Source organism: Mus musculus, chromosome 17 (genome assembly GCF_000001635.26).
Source record: "Mus musculus strain C57BL/6J chromosome 17, GRCm38.p6 C57BL/6J".
Classification (NCBI taxonomy): Eukaryota; Metazoa; Chordata; class Mammalia; order Rodentia; family Muridae; genus Mus; species Mus musculus.
Window position 1 is genome coordinate 24,919,523 of NC_000083.6, and position 17,751 is coordinate 24,937,273.

The window sequence follows — 17,751 nt, forward strand, 5'->3', positions numbered from 1 at the left end:
ACCCCTCACACTTGCTGGGACTTGAGTTTGCTTTCTTACTGGCTTGTCATGGCAAGGATAGAATCAAAGAGGCTGGGTGTTTCATGTGGGGACTATAGGTTGATTGGGCTAGTGGAGGAATGCTCAGGGCTGAGGCCTCTCTGGAAGGCACTCTCCAGTGTCTGGCTTGCATCATTCCTTCACATAGATAGGGTTTGCTTGGCCTTTTAGCATCAAGTAGAAATAATTCAGATGTCTCGTCCTAAAAAGAGTTGGAGAGTTTGTCTACTTGAACTTCCCTAGCTCAGGTGTACTGACAATCCCACAAGTGCCCAGTCTCTGGGCCACTGAGAGGGCAACATTGCCAAGGACTGAGAAGGCAGCAGAGCTCCTAGCCTCCTTGACCACATTTTGCCTCCAATTGGGAAGCCCCTTGGGCCTAGTTCTGACCCCGTTAAGCACTTTTACTCATGACCTGGGTGGGAAGCACATAATGTGTTCCTAGACCCTAAGCCAATGATGCGGCTCCCGCTCCTCTCCTGCAGATGCTACAGGATGACAAGGAGAGGTGGCTCTTGTTTCAAAGGATGGAATGACACACACACTGCTGATCACATCCACAGCTGAGAGGTTTCTACTGGCCTACTACCCAAGTCAGGGTGAAATGGAACTTCAGCCACACACTGCTCTCAGTGACTGGAGTCAACGGCATGATTTCATCTGTGATGAGGGCAGACAGTTCTTGAGTGTGGGGTAGAACCTGGAACCTGAAAAACTCAAGGAGCTCTGCCAGCTACTATGTGGCTATGCTAGGGTATGCGACAAGTCTGTACCTTCTCAGTCTTGTGAAGAAGGTCATCAAGAAAACTGTGGTTTCAATCAATGCAATCGCTCCTAATTCTTCCCTCAGACAACCCCAATCCTCACAGTGGCCTTAACACTGCAGTGGACAAAGACCAGCAGGCTTTACCTTTTCCTCCACGACTGGCGAGGACTGCAAGCAGCAACAGACACAATGGCCAGCATATAGCAGCGACAGCACAGAGGACAGGACAAGAAGACCACGTTAGAGAATGAAGGGCACACTGGCTGTTATCTATGCATGTGCTCACAGAGAAAGCGTGTGCATGATGATGGTGAGCTATCTGGACCCCATCATGTTTCCCCTCTACACAGACAGTAGCTATACACAATCCCTACAGGAATAGACACATGAGGTACAGATCCTTATGGTTTTGACAAAAGACCCTAGGATGTGACCTATTGAACAGGTAGGTGGGCGAACACAGGACTTATCACAAATACCATGTGCACATAGGACAAGAGCACAGAGACACACAGCTCCCATGCATATCTGCAGCAATGGTTTAAGAACGGTAAGTGTTGGAGCATTCACTGAGTTCATTCCAGACATATAGATTCTGAAAACCACGCAAGGAGTGCAGGAAAAGGCCACGTGCATTCCATGCGGCCAGCAGCTCAGGCTCATGAGGAAGAAAGCCTTTATAAAGTTCTTGTGGGGAACTGACAAAGTGTGAGCTCTGAGTGGACCAACTTAAACATCTGACCTAAAGGACACAGCTTCCTTCTACCTCATCCCAAGGGCAGAGCATCAGCAATGCTGAAGTACAGTCCCTACTTGTGAAAGTGCACACACACTTGGGAATGGAGGAAGGGTTCCTTCTTCACCTCAATTAGCCCACTATTTTGGATCAAAATAGTTGCTGTTCGTGCCAGGGGCTCTGCACTACCTTGTTGCCAGCTTGGTTTAGACCATGAGACAGACTAGTTTCTATTTAACTACTCAATAATGGCAGGGAGAATGGAGTCTATGGGTTGAGGACACTCATAGATCCACTTCTCATGAAACATGTCAAGGGCATACTGGCTCTCTTAGGGAAGAGAAGATAGGAGGCAGCACTAGCCTAAGGGCCCTAAACTCCTCTCAGGTAGGAAGCATGCTTCTTACAGCCTGGTTGCCTGGAGATGGAGAAAAAAAAATCTAAGAGTAGGAGAAAAACGGAGGTAGAAGTAGAGGCTCTGGATACCTTGCAGGTGTAAAACTATGGAGCCCACAGGAATACCTTGGTAGCAAGCTCCTGGACGGGCCTCCATCCCTTCACTAAGTGGATACCATAGGAGAGCACATTCTGCCTGAAGTTGAGGTGTTTCTTTTCCAAGGAAAAGCAGATAACCTAACTTGGCTCATGGTGATGACCAGAGCCATCAGAGGTAAGCTTCACAGCCTACACGGTTCTGAACCCAACCCAGCTTTGGTTCTGGCTCAGCTCAGAGGATCCGAGATTATCTATTTCTTCAGCACCACAGGGCCTGGAGTATCCACCTGTGACACAAGATACTACATGCTATCTGCAATCCTGGGTTTAGGTTACACTGCCCAGGTTCCTGTGATATATTAGGCATGTTTCTCCCACATTTTCAACCACAAAGCTGCTAAGGAATTCTCCCTCTCTAAGACAGTGTTTTTATACTCTGTAGCCTAAGCTACCCAGGAACTTACTATGTAGTTCTAGCTGTATGGAAAAATCTGTGGGTTTTCCTCCTACCTCAACTCTTAAGTGCCCAGATTACAGACTTGAGCCATCATGTCTTGCTCCAAAATGTTCTCCTGAAGGATAGGCTGGCAGGAGATTGCTAGAAGGTTCTAGAATGCTGAAGATGTCAACTCCCCCCCAACCTCTACACAAGACTCAAATACCTCCTTAAAGATCACTGATTACAAGATCAGCCTAGTCATTTGGAGATCCTCTAAGGGAACAACATCACAGTGTGCAAGGAAGGAGTCTTCCTGGGCCAGAAACTGACAGTGTGTCGTTTAGTGCTTCTGCTCTTCAGCTATAGTGAACACAGTGTCACAGCTCACCACAACGATCCATATTGTCTTGCTAGTTCTTGTAGTGCTTGGGATCTCTTCAGAATGCATGTATGCTGCCTATTTTCTGCTACAAGCAGCAGCACCATGCCTGAGCACACACACCCAGACCCTCCCTACCTTCCTCAGGCTTTCATATGCATCTTGTTTTCATGTCAAAGACTTTGCCACACTCAGCCCAGAGCTGTCTATCCTGAACCATTCCATTTGTAGATACAGTGTACAAAACAAGCAAGGAGGAGGAATATGCAGCCTTATCATAAAGCAACTTGAGGCTTTTTCTGGTCCAGACCTGACTTCAAAAGGTTTAGTTGCAGGAATTTGGAACCACAAAGCAATAAGGTGATGCCTGATTCAAAAATCTGTGGTTGTGTGTTCTGTCTCCTACTCCTCCACACACTTGACTAATGTCTCTAATTGCTCATCTCTAGAGCTGGTGATGACGCCCCATGAGACCTCTGATACTTGCTCTATAGATACCCTGACTCAGACACAAAGAGGTACAGAACCATGCTCAGCAGGGTTCTTCTTGACGTTTAAGCAAAACTAGCACCAAATCCTGAACATGGCCATTAACAGGGACCTAGGGGCTTGGACATTATCCTTCCCTGCATGAGGTACAGGGATGGGGCTGTGCAAGGAGGCCCGTTATAGAGTAGGTGTCCAACTTTTTGACACTGTTATCTCTAATGTGTTGGGCTGCATACATAGTTATCTTAGCACTTATGTGATCTATGGGCCAAAGGCTAGAAGTGCCAGTTTTAGAATACAGATGAAGAACATTAAGCTACTGCCCCAAGTTGGGATCTGTACATATTTTACAAAGATCTCAGTTTTAGATTCCACAGCTCATCTGAACTGACCCTACCAGATGATACATATACACTCAGTCTAAACAAGAAAATAAGGTCAAATAATGTTGGGTGACTAAAGAAAAAAAAAAAAAAGGTTGGGTGACTGTTTCAAGTCCCATTTGCTTCAAAGCCCTCTTATTGGGCCAAGGCCTCCATGTACTTCTTTCTGTCAGGCTGCTGTGCAGATCCTCCTGCCCCTCCCATTGGCATCTAGGTAAGGGTTCAGATGGGGAATTAGAGCACCACTGGGTAAAATCTTGGTCAAGAGCCTTTGGTTTAAATTCCACACCCCCACAATATGCTCACATAGCTATGAAAGCACCGTGAATACTGACTGGCAAAGTTTCACATATATTTTAATAAGTGGTAAAGTTTGCAAAATTAGAAATCATATAGAACAAGGACAGACTGTACACAATTTCCCTGAGCCTCAGACAAAGACCCGGGATTGAGCAGAAGGCAAAGCAGTTACAGTAAAGTCAAACCCACCTTCATGCACATTCCTGCTCAGTGTCCCTACCACTTTCCCTTCCTGCCCACCAGGCCCTACCCACCAGGCCCACCTACCTCCGCCCGGGCAGGCTGCTTTCTGTTTGGCCGCTACCCCCAACTTGCTGCATCTTGGATCTTTCAATGTGTTCCACATAGGTCTGGATCATCTGTCAAGAGGGTTTCCCTATTAGTGTCATCTACTAAACATTCAATGCTAGAATTCTGAAGTGCTGTGCTTGGATAAGACAATTCTTTTAGGGACCAAGCATCTAAAGAACATGGCAGACAGCTTTCTATTAAACAACGAAGGTATGAGAAGTGACCAAAGATCGGCAGCAAATGGTAAAGTGTAGCCGTAGCAGTTAACACCCACCCTCATGCCTGCAGGGTACCCACCAGCACCTACCTCTGTGTGCCGCTGGTGCAGGGCATTGTATTCCTTCTTCATCTCCGATTCTCGTTCCTCCAGTCGGGAAACTAGAAAACACAACCACCGTGTCAGCTGCAGTCTACCTTCCGCTGCTCAATCCATGTGCTCTGGACTGTAACAGCCCTGACACATGGTACAGCAGAGCAGCACTCTGCTCAGAAAGATGAGAGCACTAGATGGAGAAGGTGAGTGGCATGTGCACATGGTGTGAGCCTCACATGTGAGAATGCTCAGTCCTGATGTAAGAGAACCCAGGATGGGTGGCACTCACAGAATCACCTGCTCAGGGTAGCCAGAGCTTCCAAACACAGGCAAATCTCATAGCATGTACTGACAGAAAATGGAGGTGAGGACTCAGTGGCAGACCACTTGCCTAGTATGATGAACATGGCTTTGGGCTCCATCCTCCAAACCCATAAAACAAATAAATAACTAAATAAAAAATTTTAAACAAAAGAAGTGAGAAGCTCATGAAAAGAGAAAATTCAAGTGAATAATCTGAGTCATGTTAAAGACTGACCAAGCTGGGCGAGGTGGCGCACGCCTTTAATCCCAGCACTCTGGAGGCAGAGGCAGGCGGGTTTCTGAGTTTGAGGCCAGCCTGGTCTACAGAGTGAGTTCCAGGACAGCCAGGGCTACACAGAGAAACCCTGTCTCAAAAACAAAACAAAACAAAAAGATTGACCGAGCTCAGAAGCAATCGATGAAGCGAATCGCTACATTCCTTATATACATCAAGAGCTGAAATTGTTTTCTCTAGGCTACTACCTAAAACTGGTAGTCCCTGCTGACACCTAGAACGGTCCCATCTATTGCTGTTCCTGTCTAAAACAAGCTAAATGGCAATACTGGCCAGGCAGCCTGCTCCTGGGTCCTGCTAATGGAGCCAGCATGCCACTGTCCTGTGTGCCTCCCTCCGTACCTCTATCTCTGTAGCCCACTGAGTGACGATGATGAACAAAGCAAGGCAGGACATGTGCAAGTCGTGTGTCCTGGACGCTGGGTGGTATGGTTCGTCACTTGCTTTCATCTGTCCTCAGTGAGAGGCTTTCCTCAGCTCCTCATGGTCTCCCGATGTCTTCTCTAGATTGATCTAACAAATTACATGGCTCTACACCTCATCTCAGACCACACTGGGCTCTATGCTCTGGAAAGGGCCAGGTAGCATCTGTGGGGACTACTGCTGCTCATCCTGCATCTGACAACTGGTAGTAGTGTAGGAACCCTTTTTTGAAGCTCAGTATAAGCATCAGTGCAAGGTAAAATCAGCTGCATTTTTTTTCTTGAAGGAGCTTAAAGCATAGACACCAGCACCTAACACACACCAGACCCAAAGAAACAAGTACCCAATGCACATGGAACCAGGGGCACCAGGACACACCACACATGGAGCCCAAGAATAGCAGCACCCATTGCATATGGGGCCTAGGGACACCAACACTCAACAAAGATGGGACCTAGGGACACTAGCACCCAACACAGATACTAACATCCAAAGCCCATAACTTACAAGACTCTAGTAGCTAGCACACATGTGACTTATAGATACTAGTTCCCAACCTACACATGACTTATACATGTGTATAAAACACAGAACACATGTGACTTATATACTTGAGTTATAGACATTGGTGCACTATATGCATGACTTACACAAACTAAAACAGCACACACTTATGTGGCTGCCCAAGAAACAACAAGTCTACCCATGTCAGGTGTGTTCAAACTCAGCCTATCTGTCCCTTGGGAAGGCTGTCTTTTGGCTGTCCATGTGTACCTGGAGGAGTCAGGGTTAGTGAGGACCTCCCTACAGGCCACTGCTTGGGTGCATGTACAGGTACTGCCTCACTGAGAGCTTCCCATTTGGCCCTCAGGCTTCAGCTTCGAGCTAGCCTGGAGATTCACCAGCCAGTAATCTTATTTTGCATTTTTTTCCTTTCTAAGAAAAGAGCCAGTAAGTTTTCACATGTCAAACACTCTAATCAAAGGGAAAGTCACAGTACCTGTATAAAATGAGGTTTATTTTATATATATATATTAAAACAGGCACTGCTGGGCAGTGGTGGCGCACGGCTTTAATCCCAACACTTGGGAGGCAGAGGCAGGCGGATTTCTGAGTTCGAGGCCAGCCTGGTCTACAGAGTGAGTTCCAGGACAGCCAGGAATACACAGAGAAACCCTGTCTCAGAAAAACCAACAAACAAACAAACAAACAAACAAACAAGCCAAAAAACAAACAAACAAAAAACCGTAACAGGCATTAAGGTTTGCTTCTTGTTTGCAATACTAGCACATACAGAAGCCCCCTGCCCACTGCTCACCCTCAGGCCCTGGTCCTCAGCAGGAAGGTAATGAAGGTAGCTATTTCTCGAGGTAACCACATAAAGTGACAAATGTGTTTTAGTTACTGAAATACTAAAGCATAAAAACAAAAAAATTGAATGATAGCTGTAACAGCAACACTATAGTTTAAGTACAGTTTAAAGATTTATTTGTATTATTTTAAATTATGAGTATGTGGGGTGGGGTGGGGTGGGTGGGCTGTGTACACTAGTGCAGGGGCCTGAGGAAGCTGGACAGCAGAGCCTGCTGCAGCTTGAGTTACAGCTTGAGTTACAGGCAGTTATGAGCTGCCTGATAGAGGGGCTGGGAACCACTCAGTCCTCTGAAGGAGCAGTACATGATCTTAGCTAATCTCCAGCCCCTTAGGCACAGCCTTACAAGCTATGTTTCTATAGTTGTTACTGTTATTATTATTATTACTATTATTATTATTATTATCATCTAGTTTTCCAGGATAGGGTTACTCTGTGTAGCCCTGACTGTCCTAGAATACACTCTGTAGTCTAGGCTGGCCTTGAACTCACAGAGACCTACCTATTTCTGTCTCCACAGTGCTGAAATAAAAGGTGTGAACTACCACAACTGGCATTTTTTTTTTAAATTTTTGCACAGATTTTTAAAAAGATTTATGTATATAACTACTCTATCTGTATGTACACATGTATGACAGAAGAGGGCATCAGATCCCATTATAGGTGGTTGTGAGCCACCAAGTGGTTGCTGGGAATTGAACCTTGTTCCTCTTGAAGAGCAGCCAGTGTTCTTAATCACTGAGCCATCTCTCCAGTCCCTATTTCTTAATTTTCAAAAGCACCTTTTTACCTTTCCCTACAGATATAGCTGGCCAGGATTCTGGAAAGGAGAAAACTGGCTTAATAAGTTGGTCCTGACTTACTCTAAGGCTGAAACTTAGGGACTCTTATGCTGAGGATCAATGTTTGAGGTGAGTAGTAGACAAATGGCTAGTATTTGCAAACAAGAAGAAAACCTAAAGATCTCCTAGAAACTATCACTAAAACAGTGAGCTTCACAAAGATCAGTCAGGACTCAAGGCCACAGTACTTTTTCCTTAGAAGTACAGCAGGACTGAGGGTTTGAGTGTTTGCTATAGACACATTTATGAAGTAAAGTGTGCTGTGCCACAGGACTTTATTTCCACCCAAAGCTGACTATGGAAATACACAGTTGTGTGATGAGACAGAACAAGTAGTTGAGAATCACCCACTCCCTTTGATCAACAACTTATGTACTCCTCCCCAGATCAGTTGTAGACTATACATGCAATCCCAACGTATGGCTTCTGCTAGCTACTTACTCTGATCTGCATAGTTTTTGGCCTTTAGCTCCAGCTGGCGTGTCTGAAACTCATAATGTTCTACCTGGATCTGGAGTTCTTTCTTCTCTTGTTCCAAGGCATCTTCAAATTCGATGAATTTCTATGCATGGAAGGATAAAGATAAGCTTGGTGTGTGTTGGTCAGGTTTGAGAGCAGCCTTTCATAAGGAAAAGCACAAGTTCAAGAGCCCAAGAATCCAGACACCTTAAGGTCACAAGCTGGCACCAGAGCTACGGTCTCCACTAGATCCTCGATTCCTTTCCCTTCATGCTACTACCTGCCTTTCCCCATCTATAAAGAGACACTGCAGATAAACCCTGATAATAATATGAGAATAGTCTGCCGGGTTGGTGGCGCACGCCTTTAATCCCAGCACTTGGAAGGCAGAGGCAGGCGGATTTCTGAGTTTGAGGCCAGCCTGGTCTACAGAGTGAGTTCCAGGACAGCTAGGACTACATAGAGAAACCTGTCTCAAGAAAACAAAAAAAAAAAAAAAAAAAAAAAAAAGAAGGCACACACACACACACACACACACACACACACAACTAGTCCAATAATGAGCGAACCAAACCTTTGGCTAACTGATACCATCCCTGATGGCCTGTAAACTTAGCTTTCACATACCTTTCCAGGGCCTCATGAGCAATAGGGAGGCCTGCACGTGATCAGTTAACTGGGATCCACAAAGATGTGGAGCATGTTACTTGCAATAGACTACAGATTACCCTGTCAGTACTAAAGAAGGAGATGAAGGAAGACAATGCCTCTCCTCATCTCTACCTCACTGTTTATTTTCCATTGCTTGTTTTTTCTTTTCTTTCTTTCTTTCTTTTTTTTTTTTGTTTTTTTTTTCTTCAAGACAGGGTTTCTCTGTATAGCCCTAGGTGTCCTGGAACTCACTTTGTAGACCAGGCTGGCCTTGAACTCAGAAATCGCCTGCCTCTGCCTCCCGAGTGCTGGGATTAAAGACATGCGCCACCATGCCCGGCACACTTGTTTTATCGAGATAGGGAAAAAACTCCCCCTTGTGGAACTCACTACAGACCAAGCTGGCCTCGAACTCACATAGATCACTGTCTCTGCTTTTCAAGTGTGTTGTAGCTTTTATTTTTATAAGCGTGCATGGTTGTGTGAGTTTACAAGTCCCACAGGCATGCAGGATGCTGCTGAGCAGAAGAGGGCATCATATTCTGCAGAACTGGAGTTACAGATGGTTGTGAGCTGCCATGTGGTTGTTAGGAATTGAACCCTGGTCCTCTGGAAGAGCAGCCAGTGCTCTTAACCCCTGTGCTATCTCTCCATCCCCACTAATCTGCATTTCAATCACCTCTTAGCTCAAGATCCATTATTACTAGACTAAAAACTACAAGCACTGCCTCTGAAAAGCCCCAGCCAGGAAAGTTTCTGAGCAAAATGATCATCATCAAACCAAGGAAAAGAAATCACTCTGCAAAACAGACACTCTAATGAGGCCGAGAGAGGAGGCAGCACCCATGGTGTGGACCCTGGGTATAGACATTGCCTCTGAAGTAGAAGGTCAAGCTACGTGAGTGACATTTTGTAATCCCTACAGTAGTAAGAGTTGAGGAATGAAGTGTGTGCAAGTACTGAACAGGAAGCTGGAATGTGACAGGAAATCCCATCTGTAGGAAACATGAACACAAGGTGGACTTTAAAGGCATAAAAAGCTTTTCACAGGTCGCAACAGCAGGCTTCTGACTGCAGTTTCTGGCTAGGGTCATGCTTCATATAATAACCCACCTACACTCACTCCACAGCAGTCTGGACAATTGATGTCCCTCCTGCTGCAGCCTGTCCAAGGTCTCTGTGCTGGAGCACAGAGCTCCAGGGAATGATGAAAGGCTGACTCATCCTGTATAGGCAGCAAGAGGGGAATACCCCAGGGTGTGTGTGAGTGTTGGGGTGGGGATAAGTTGGGAGGGAAGAGACTGCAGCCAGAAGGAAATCTACACAGGATTAAAGACACTGTACTCATGGAAGCTGAAGGAAGAATACCCTAGAGCCAGCAAAATGCAGGAGGTTTTGTGTGTATATGCAGATATACAATGAAAACAAGTGATTCTGAATCAACTAGACACAATTATCACATGAAGACTACATATGGATCAGTCAGCCTTTTTAAGAGAATTTCACGGAATGAGATGACTCTTCCCATTTCACACATAAAATATAAAGTGAAAAAGTCAACTTTATAAACTTGTCAACATAAAAGGTAACAATGGAGCCAGGTGTGGTGGCGCACGCCTTTAATCCCAGCACTCGGGAGGCAGAGGCAGGTGGATTTCTGAGTTCGAGGCCAGCCTGGTCTACAAAGTGAGTTCTAGGACAGCCAGGGCTATACAGAGAAACTCTGTCTCGAAAAAACAAAAATAATAATAACAATAACAATAAATTTAAAAAAGGTAACAATGGAGGTCAGGATTCAGGACCCTGAATGCAGAGTGCTGGCTATGTAATCTCTTACAGTGGATTCACGGGGCTGTTAGAGCTTTCCTAAACCAAGCTTTACTGGAAGGTAAACCTCTTCTCTCGCACAGTTTTATGGGCCAGGAATACCCATAGGAACTCAGCTAGTTTGTTAGAAGTGACCACCAAGAGGAATCAAAAAAATCAAAAAAGGTTCTTTTGCATTATTGATAGGGGAAAAGAAAGGGAAAGACTTTCCAAAATAAAAATGTGCCTTATTGGTCTTTTGTATTAAGCAAGCAGATAGGCGAGAAGCTAGGGACAACTTGGGCTTTTGAGCCTGTGCCATCCATCACCTGTGGCAACTACCTAGGTTAAAAACACAGTAACTGCAGGTCCTGAGTTGCAAGGCTGGAGTTACACACAATATCTGCAATAACCACTGAACAGCACTTGAAAGAAACAGAAATCTTTCTTCCTTTCCTTTTTTTTTTTTTTTTAAAGATTCATTTACTTATTATATGTAAGTACACTGTAGCTGTCTTCAGACAATCCAGAAGAGGGAGTCAGATCTTGTTACGGATGGTTGTGAGCCACCATGTGGTTGCTGGGATTTGAACTCCGAACCTTCAGAAGAGCAGTTGGGTGCTCTTACCCACTGAGCCATCTCACCAGCCCCTTCCTTTCCGTTTTAAAGATTAATTAATTTATTTAATGTACATGAGTACACTGCTGCTCTTTTCAGACACACCAGAAGAGGGCATTGGATCCCATTACAGATGGTTGTGAGCCACAATATGGTTGCGAGTCAACATATGGTTTCTGGGAATCGAACTCAGAACTTTGGAAAGCCAAGACAGTGCTACTGAAAGTTTAAAGCCAGCCCAGGCTAGAGAGTAAGACTATGTCTCAAAAAAATGGATGAGAGGGCTGAGTGTGGTGGCCCATGCCTCTAATCTTAATACTTGAGATGGAGAGGAAAGCGGATCTCTTGTGAATTCAACACCAATCTTGTCTACCAAATGAGTTCTAGGCCAGCCAGTGTATACTAACACAGCCAGAGCTAAAGAATAAAACCCTGTCTCAAAAAACCAAACAAATTAACAACAAAACAGAAAGGGAGCAAGAAAGAGAAAGAATGATACCAGGAAGGTAAGAACAATTAAGATTAACTAAAATCTAAACTCATGTTGGGCGGTGGTGGCACACGTCTTTAATCCCAGCACTCAGGAGGCAGAGGCAGGCAGATTTCTGAGTTCGAGGTCAGCCTGGTCTACAGCGTGAGTTCCAGGATAGCCAGGGCTACACAGAGAAACCCTGTCTCAAAAACAAAACAAAACAAAAACAAAAACAAAAAGAAAGAAAGAAATCTCTTTTTTTTAAAGATTTTTTTTTTATATGAGTACATTGTAGCTGTCTTCAGACACACCAGAGGAGGCATCTGATCTAGGTTGTGAGCCACCATGTGGTTGCTGGGATTTGAACTCAGGACCTCTGGAAGAGCAGTCAGTGCTCTTACCCGCTTCCTAATCTGGTCCAGTTTTACCCACATTAATGTGTGATGACCTACTAGGAAGATGTTACAATACCTCAGCTGACACAGGTCTTTGCATTTTAGAACCAGAGAGATGGCTCATGGGTAAAGCACTACTCATAAAAGCCCAACACCACCTGGGTTTGATCCCTGTAACCCATTAGTAAGCTGGAAATTATGGTATGCATCTCAGGTGAGATGTGAGACATAAACAGGACAGTGTCCTGAAAGCTGTTGCACTGGCCATCCTGAATATGTAAGACAGCAGAAGGAATAAGAGAGACCCTCCCTCAACAAGGTAGATGGTGAAAGCATCTCTGGAAAAACTGTCTGACCTACATGCATGCCGTGCGTGGTACATACTTACCTACCCTCATAAAAACCTCATTCATTCATTCATTTACACTCGCACAAACACACACACATCTTGTGGACAGATTGATGGTACTTTAGTTCAGGTCACAAAATGACATGACATCAACATTTGAATCAAGGTTTATCCTAATAAGAGACTTCTAACCAGATATAACTGGCCACCCCCAAAACACATTTAAAAATTGGCAGCATTCTGCCGGGCTTGGTGGCACACGCCTTTAATCCCAGCACTTGGGAGGCAGAGTTCGAGGCCAGCCTGGTCTACAGAGCGAGTTCCAGGACAGCCAGGACTACACAGAGAAACCCTGTCTCGAAAAACCAAAAAAAAAAATTGGCAGCATTCTAAATATGAGCCAGACAGAGCCTTGGCTAAGTGTGTGTCTGTAGAAGTGTGTGCTTTTCTGGGTATTTGCTGAAAGGGAGGATGGGTAAGACAAAGGTTAGCTAAGACAAAACTGGGCAGGAGTCCCAAAGGAGGCAGAGAATGGAAGAGGTAACACTACCTAAGAGGCTTGGTGAGAAAGAATGTGCCAAACATTTTCATAATAGGCACAGTTTTGAATCTGTCACTGTTGGTTCATATTTAACCCGTTAGCCCCCATGTCTCTTGTCTATATACAAAATATTCAAAGAGTCACAGACAACAACCTCAACAAATCTCAAAATCACGAAGCTCAGGGAAAAGCTAGATAGTAGTATACCTGGAATAATTCCATTTAGTTAAAGTTCTTTTTTTTTTTTTTTTTTCCGAGACAGGGTTTCTCTGTGTATCCCTGGCTGTCCTGGAACTCACTTTGTAGACCAAGCTGGCCTCAAACTCAGAAATCCACCTGCCTCTGCCTCCCAAGTGCTGGAATTAAAGGCGTGTGCCACCCCCCCCCTCCAGCTTAGTTAAAGTTCTAGAAGATGAAAGTTAAAGAGAACAGTCACCTGGGGATGAGGCAGAGAAAAGCAGAGAACAAGATCACTCTGTGAGAACTCCAAAGCAGGGGCAAGGCTTCCGGGACTTACATGAGTGCTGAAAATCAAACTGGACACTAAGCATGTGCAGTCTGTGCACACCAATGAGACCTTGGTACCCCTTTCCCCCCAAAATGAAAGATTAAACGATGAAGGCCAGGATCAAAGGTTCAGTCTTGTGGCCAACAGCACAGCTGACTTCCGAGCACTAGGGATTTCCCAGCTGTCCTCTTCTCAGCCCAATGAGAATTCCTCACCTCCTGTACTGTTTCCTAGACAGCTGGCACCCCTCCTCCCACCACCAGTGTTTTCTTCCGCCAGGTCTCCTCCTTAACTGCCTGAGGTAGCTCACTCTAACTGGAAAATGTCCACTGAAAAATGCAAACCTATGTTCTAAGCATTTTCCTTTCTTGCCTGATGCTAATTTAAAAATATCAGTCACCTGCTTTTATATGAAGTCAACTCAGCCATGCTCACATAGACATGTGGCATGGTTGTCCTGGCCACATGTATTAAACGACATGAAAAGCAGAGGCTGAGATCGTGGCTCAGTGGTGAAAACTTGCCCAGCATGCTCTGAGGCTCTGGTTTTCATTGCCAGCACTAGAGAAAGAAAAAGGAAAAACAAAGTCCTATTTCCACAATTTCATGGGTGACAGTGAAAATGCTCAAAGGCCACTGTACCCATCGGCTACTGAACTAGATAGTATAAAACAGAGCAGGCCCATTGTCACAGAAAGTTCACTGGGCAGAATGGTTGCTCCAAAGGGGGTCCTTGGGCCTCAGGAACTGAAGCATCAGTGTGGAGAGATGTGCAGAGAAACAAAAAGCCAGCTTCCCTTCTCATCACACCAGCTAGAATCTCTTTGCCGGTACCAGCAGGGAAATGAGAATAACTCTGGGTGGAGCAGGCCAAAAGATACTAAATTCTTCAGAGCTCCTGAGTGATAAGGATCATTCGTGATCTCTTTAGTACATGGTTGGATGCTAGAAGTTGGGGTTGGGGGGCAGAAGTAGCCTGATAAACCTTTCCCTGACAAAGCAATAGAAGTGGCACTTGGGAAGGTAGGAGGGTATTTGAGTTGAGAAGAATGGGCCTCTAACCACTTCAAGTAGAAATGTGAGAAAAGGGTATCATCCTGGGTCTTTCAGGAAAAAATAAATCTTGGGTCAAATTCTGAGTTTGGATTCTGTTTGTGTAGCAGCAAATGCCACAGCATCAGCAAATGTCCAGAGAACCCACTGGAGTTTCTTGAGATAACCTGAAGGGTGCTTCTACCACATCCTTAGGGCTAAGAAAGATAACGGCAATAATAACGACAATACTCTGTCTTTCAAAAAACATCTTTTTTCCTTGATCTAAGTGCTTGTCTACTGCAAGGAAAAAGGCTAGTACAGTTAGCTGCCTTTCTAGTCCTTTTCTCTTCCAGAGGAAAATGACCAAGGGATACAAACCACTTTACATTAGAACAGTACCAATCAGTAACAACTCGACAGATTATGAGGCCCAAGTCTGAGTTGAAACATTAGGGGCACTGCCCTCGCTTCTAAATCCACCTTGCCACAGTTCTCTTTCTAGGTAACCAGTGGTCAACAGTGATACTTGTAGTGAACCTGATTCACTACTTTTGGTAACTCACTCATTTTATAAAACAGCTACAACTGAAGGTCTGAGAGAAAGAGGGAGAGGCTGGGTAAGGTGTGTGGTCCCCGGGGGCAGGATAGCCAGGCTGGTTTCTTCTGTCAACACTACAGCTGAGCCCCTCCTCTCAGGTTCTGAGTCCCAGAGAGGGAACCACCTGGTATCAAAACATACTGGTATCAGGAAAGAAGGAAAGGGCTGCGATGTTGTCTCTGTTTAAAAATTTTAAAAACCTAGGATTCTGTCTTCCCAGAAAGCTGCTGACAGCTCAGATTACCCATATCTGACTAAGCTTAAACAAGCAAAGTGCCCGGGACAGCAATTCTGCAGCACAACTCTGCATGCAGTGATGCATCGCTCCGGGCTATTACACCATCTCATCACCCATCCCTGTTTAGAAAAGGAAACTGTAGTCTTTTTACAGAACTGAAGATAAGCATGCAGGTCTTTCCACAGGAGCTAGGATGCTGTTTACAGTGTTTAGTCCCCCTTCAGCTTTACCCTCACTGGAGGTCCCTCCAAGGGCATAAATGGGCATTTAACCCCGGCTTCCACCGGGCCAGTTTGGCATCTATTTACTCATTGCATTGCTCAGCTTCCTTTCAAGAGCTGGGTCTTCTGCACAACCTAAGCCCCACGTACACTCACTGCTCCGTCCAGCTTGTTATTAAGCTGGAAGGCAGAGGCATCCTCCCCGGGGGACAGTGTCAACACTCAAGCAGAAACCATTTTACAAGGATGTAACTTTGCCTTACCACAGTACACCTTCATTTTCTTCTTTTTCTCCACATTAGTGATCTTGACTATGTAAGTATGGAGGCAAGGGGAAGAAATAATACCCAAGTCCTTTGCCAATGTATCAAAAGTCCCCAGAGAGTCAGGGCTATGGAGAGTGGTATCAGGCACAAGACAACTCCAGGGCAGGTCTAGAAGGACCAAACACTGCAGACTTCTAGGGTACTGCCCCACTAGGCAGCAATATGAACCCAGAAGGTAAGGCTTAAGCTGTTGCCAAGGTCTACCCTGTTACTTGGCCTGTCCTTTTGTCTGTGGTCAGTGTGTGACCTTGATCTAGCCCAGACAGTTTCTGGAGCCAGTTCCCTGTTTCTGAGGTCACCCAAGCCCTCCTCACATCCTTTGAGGCTTTTGAATCCCCCCATATGTAGAGAACTTGATTAAGCCAGTTATGTGGTGCCCATGCATTCACAGCAAAATCTTGACAATCAAAAGGCAAACCATGGAAAGTATGAATGATTCAAGATAAGCAAAGCTTTTATCCTAGCTGTGATGCAGGGCCACTAACTTAATAAGAAGCCAAAATATCAAGATCGACTCTTAATTTCAATAGTAGTCTCTAAGACTGTGTCAAGTCAACTTCACTTAAATGGAATTTAACCTCATATAAGAAGGCACTTCCCATCATAAACCGAAGAGCATTTATTTCTAGAATTGTAGAATTCTGGGCTTTGTGATTCTAGGGCAACTTGCTCCAAAGACGGGAAGGAATAAAACCCAGAGCCAGCAGGCGGCAGCCAAGGTCAGAGGACAGCAGGAATGGGGGCCCATGTCTCCCGGACTCTGCACAGGCTGTGCTCTAGGTCCCAATTGGATGGAGAAAGTGGCACTCCCAGCAGCATCGGCATCAGCATCAGCATCAGCAGCATACTGCCGGCTGAGCCGAGCTGGCTGCTCCACGCTACCCACACCGTCCCTCACCGTCCCTCTCCGCGGCGGCCGGGGCCCACGCACCTCCTCGGCCTGTTTGCGCAGCGCCTTCTCGCGCTCGTATTGCGTGAGCAGCTGCTCGTTGTCCTCGCGTAGGAGCTCCAGCTCCACCTCGTGCTCCTGGTTCTCGCTCAGCACCGAGTCAAGGTTCTCCAGCACGTTCACCACCAGCGGCATGAGCTCCTTGACCACCTCCTCGTCATAGCAGTGAATGAGGCGCTCGAACTCGCGGTAGATGGAGCCCGCCAGGCCCGACACACGCTCCGACATGACCGAGCCCGAGCAGTAGTCGTCTTGGTACACCACCACTCCTCCTCCCTCGTCCATCTGGATCTCCATCATCGCGGCTACCGCCGCCGCCGCCAGCGCGGCTCGTTCCGGGGCCCGAATCCACGGGCCGCTGTCACCTCAGGCAGCCGCTACCTTAGGACGTGCCGCCGCCCAGGCCGCGCCCGTCACTCCCTTGCCGGAAGTCCCGCCTGGCTGCGGGGGTGGAGCCCCATCCAGTTCCGCCCCGAGCGCCTTGACGCTAAAGGAACGTTTCCGGCTGCGTTGCTGGTGGCTCTTGAGGACGTAGCTCAGTCTGATTGGAGTGACCTGGATGCTTCTCTATCTCTGTCCTGTTTGTCTTCAGACCTTTGTCATACATACTCTGGCCACCCTCAACGTTCACGCGACATGTGTCGCTTGCCCTGTTTCTGGTTGTTTCCCGCTCTGCTGGTTGCTTAGTTCCATGCAGTGCTTCATTTTGCACAGGACAC

At 46.0% G+C, this 17,751-nt stretch overlaps 1 protein-coding gene across 7 annotated transcripts in view; it reads right to left on the bottom strand.

Annotated features, from left to right (window-relative positions):
- Window positions 1-17,455, bottom strand: part of Mapk8ip3 (mitogen-activated protein kinase 8 interacting protein 3) — a 39,472-nt gene extending 22,017 nt beyond the window's left edge. For 6 of the 7 annotated variants that reach the window (NM_001163451.1, NM_001163447.1, NM_001163453.1 and 3 more), the window contains exons 1-4: window positions 17,015-17,455; window positions 8,307-8,427; window positions 4,625-4,695; window positions 4,294-4,385 (exon numbers count right to left, since the gene is read on the bottom strand). In NM_001163451.1, coding sequence (NP_001156923.1) covers window positions 4,294-4,385; window positions 4,625-4,695; window positions 8,307-8,427; window positions 17,015-17,332 — 602 coding nt within the window. In that variant the 5' untranslated portion in view covers window positions 17,333-17,455. Of the gene's footprint in view, window positions 1-949; window positions 974-4,293; window positions 4,386-4,624; window positions 4,696-8,306; window positions 8,428-17,014 lie in introns of all 7 variants that reach the window. The other variant, NM_001163449.1, reaches the window with a different exon arrangement.
- Between the last annotated feature and the right edge of the window lie 296 nt (window positions 17,456-17,751).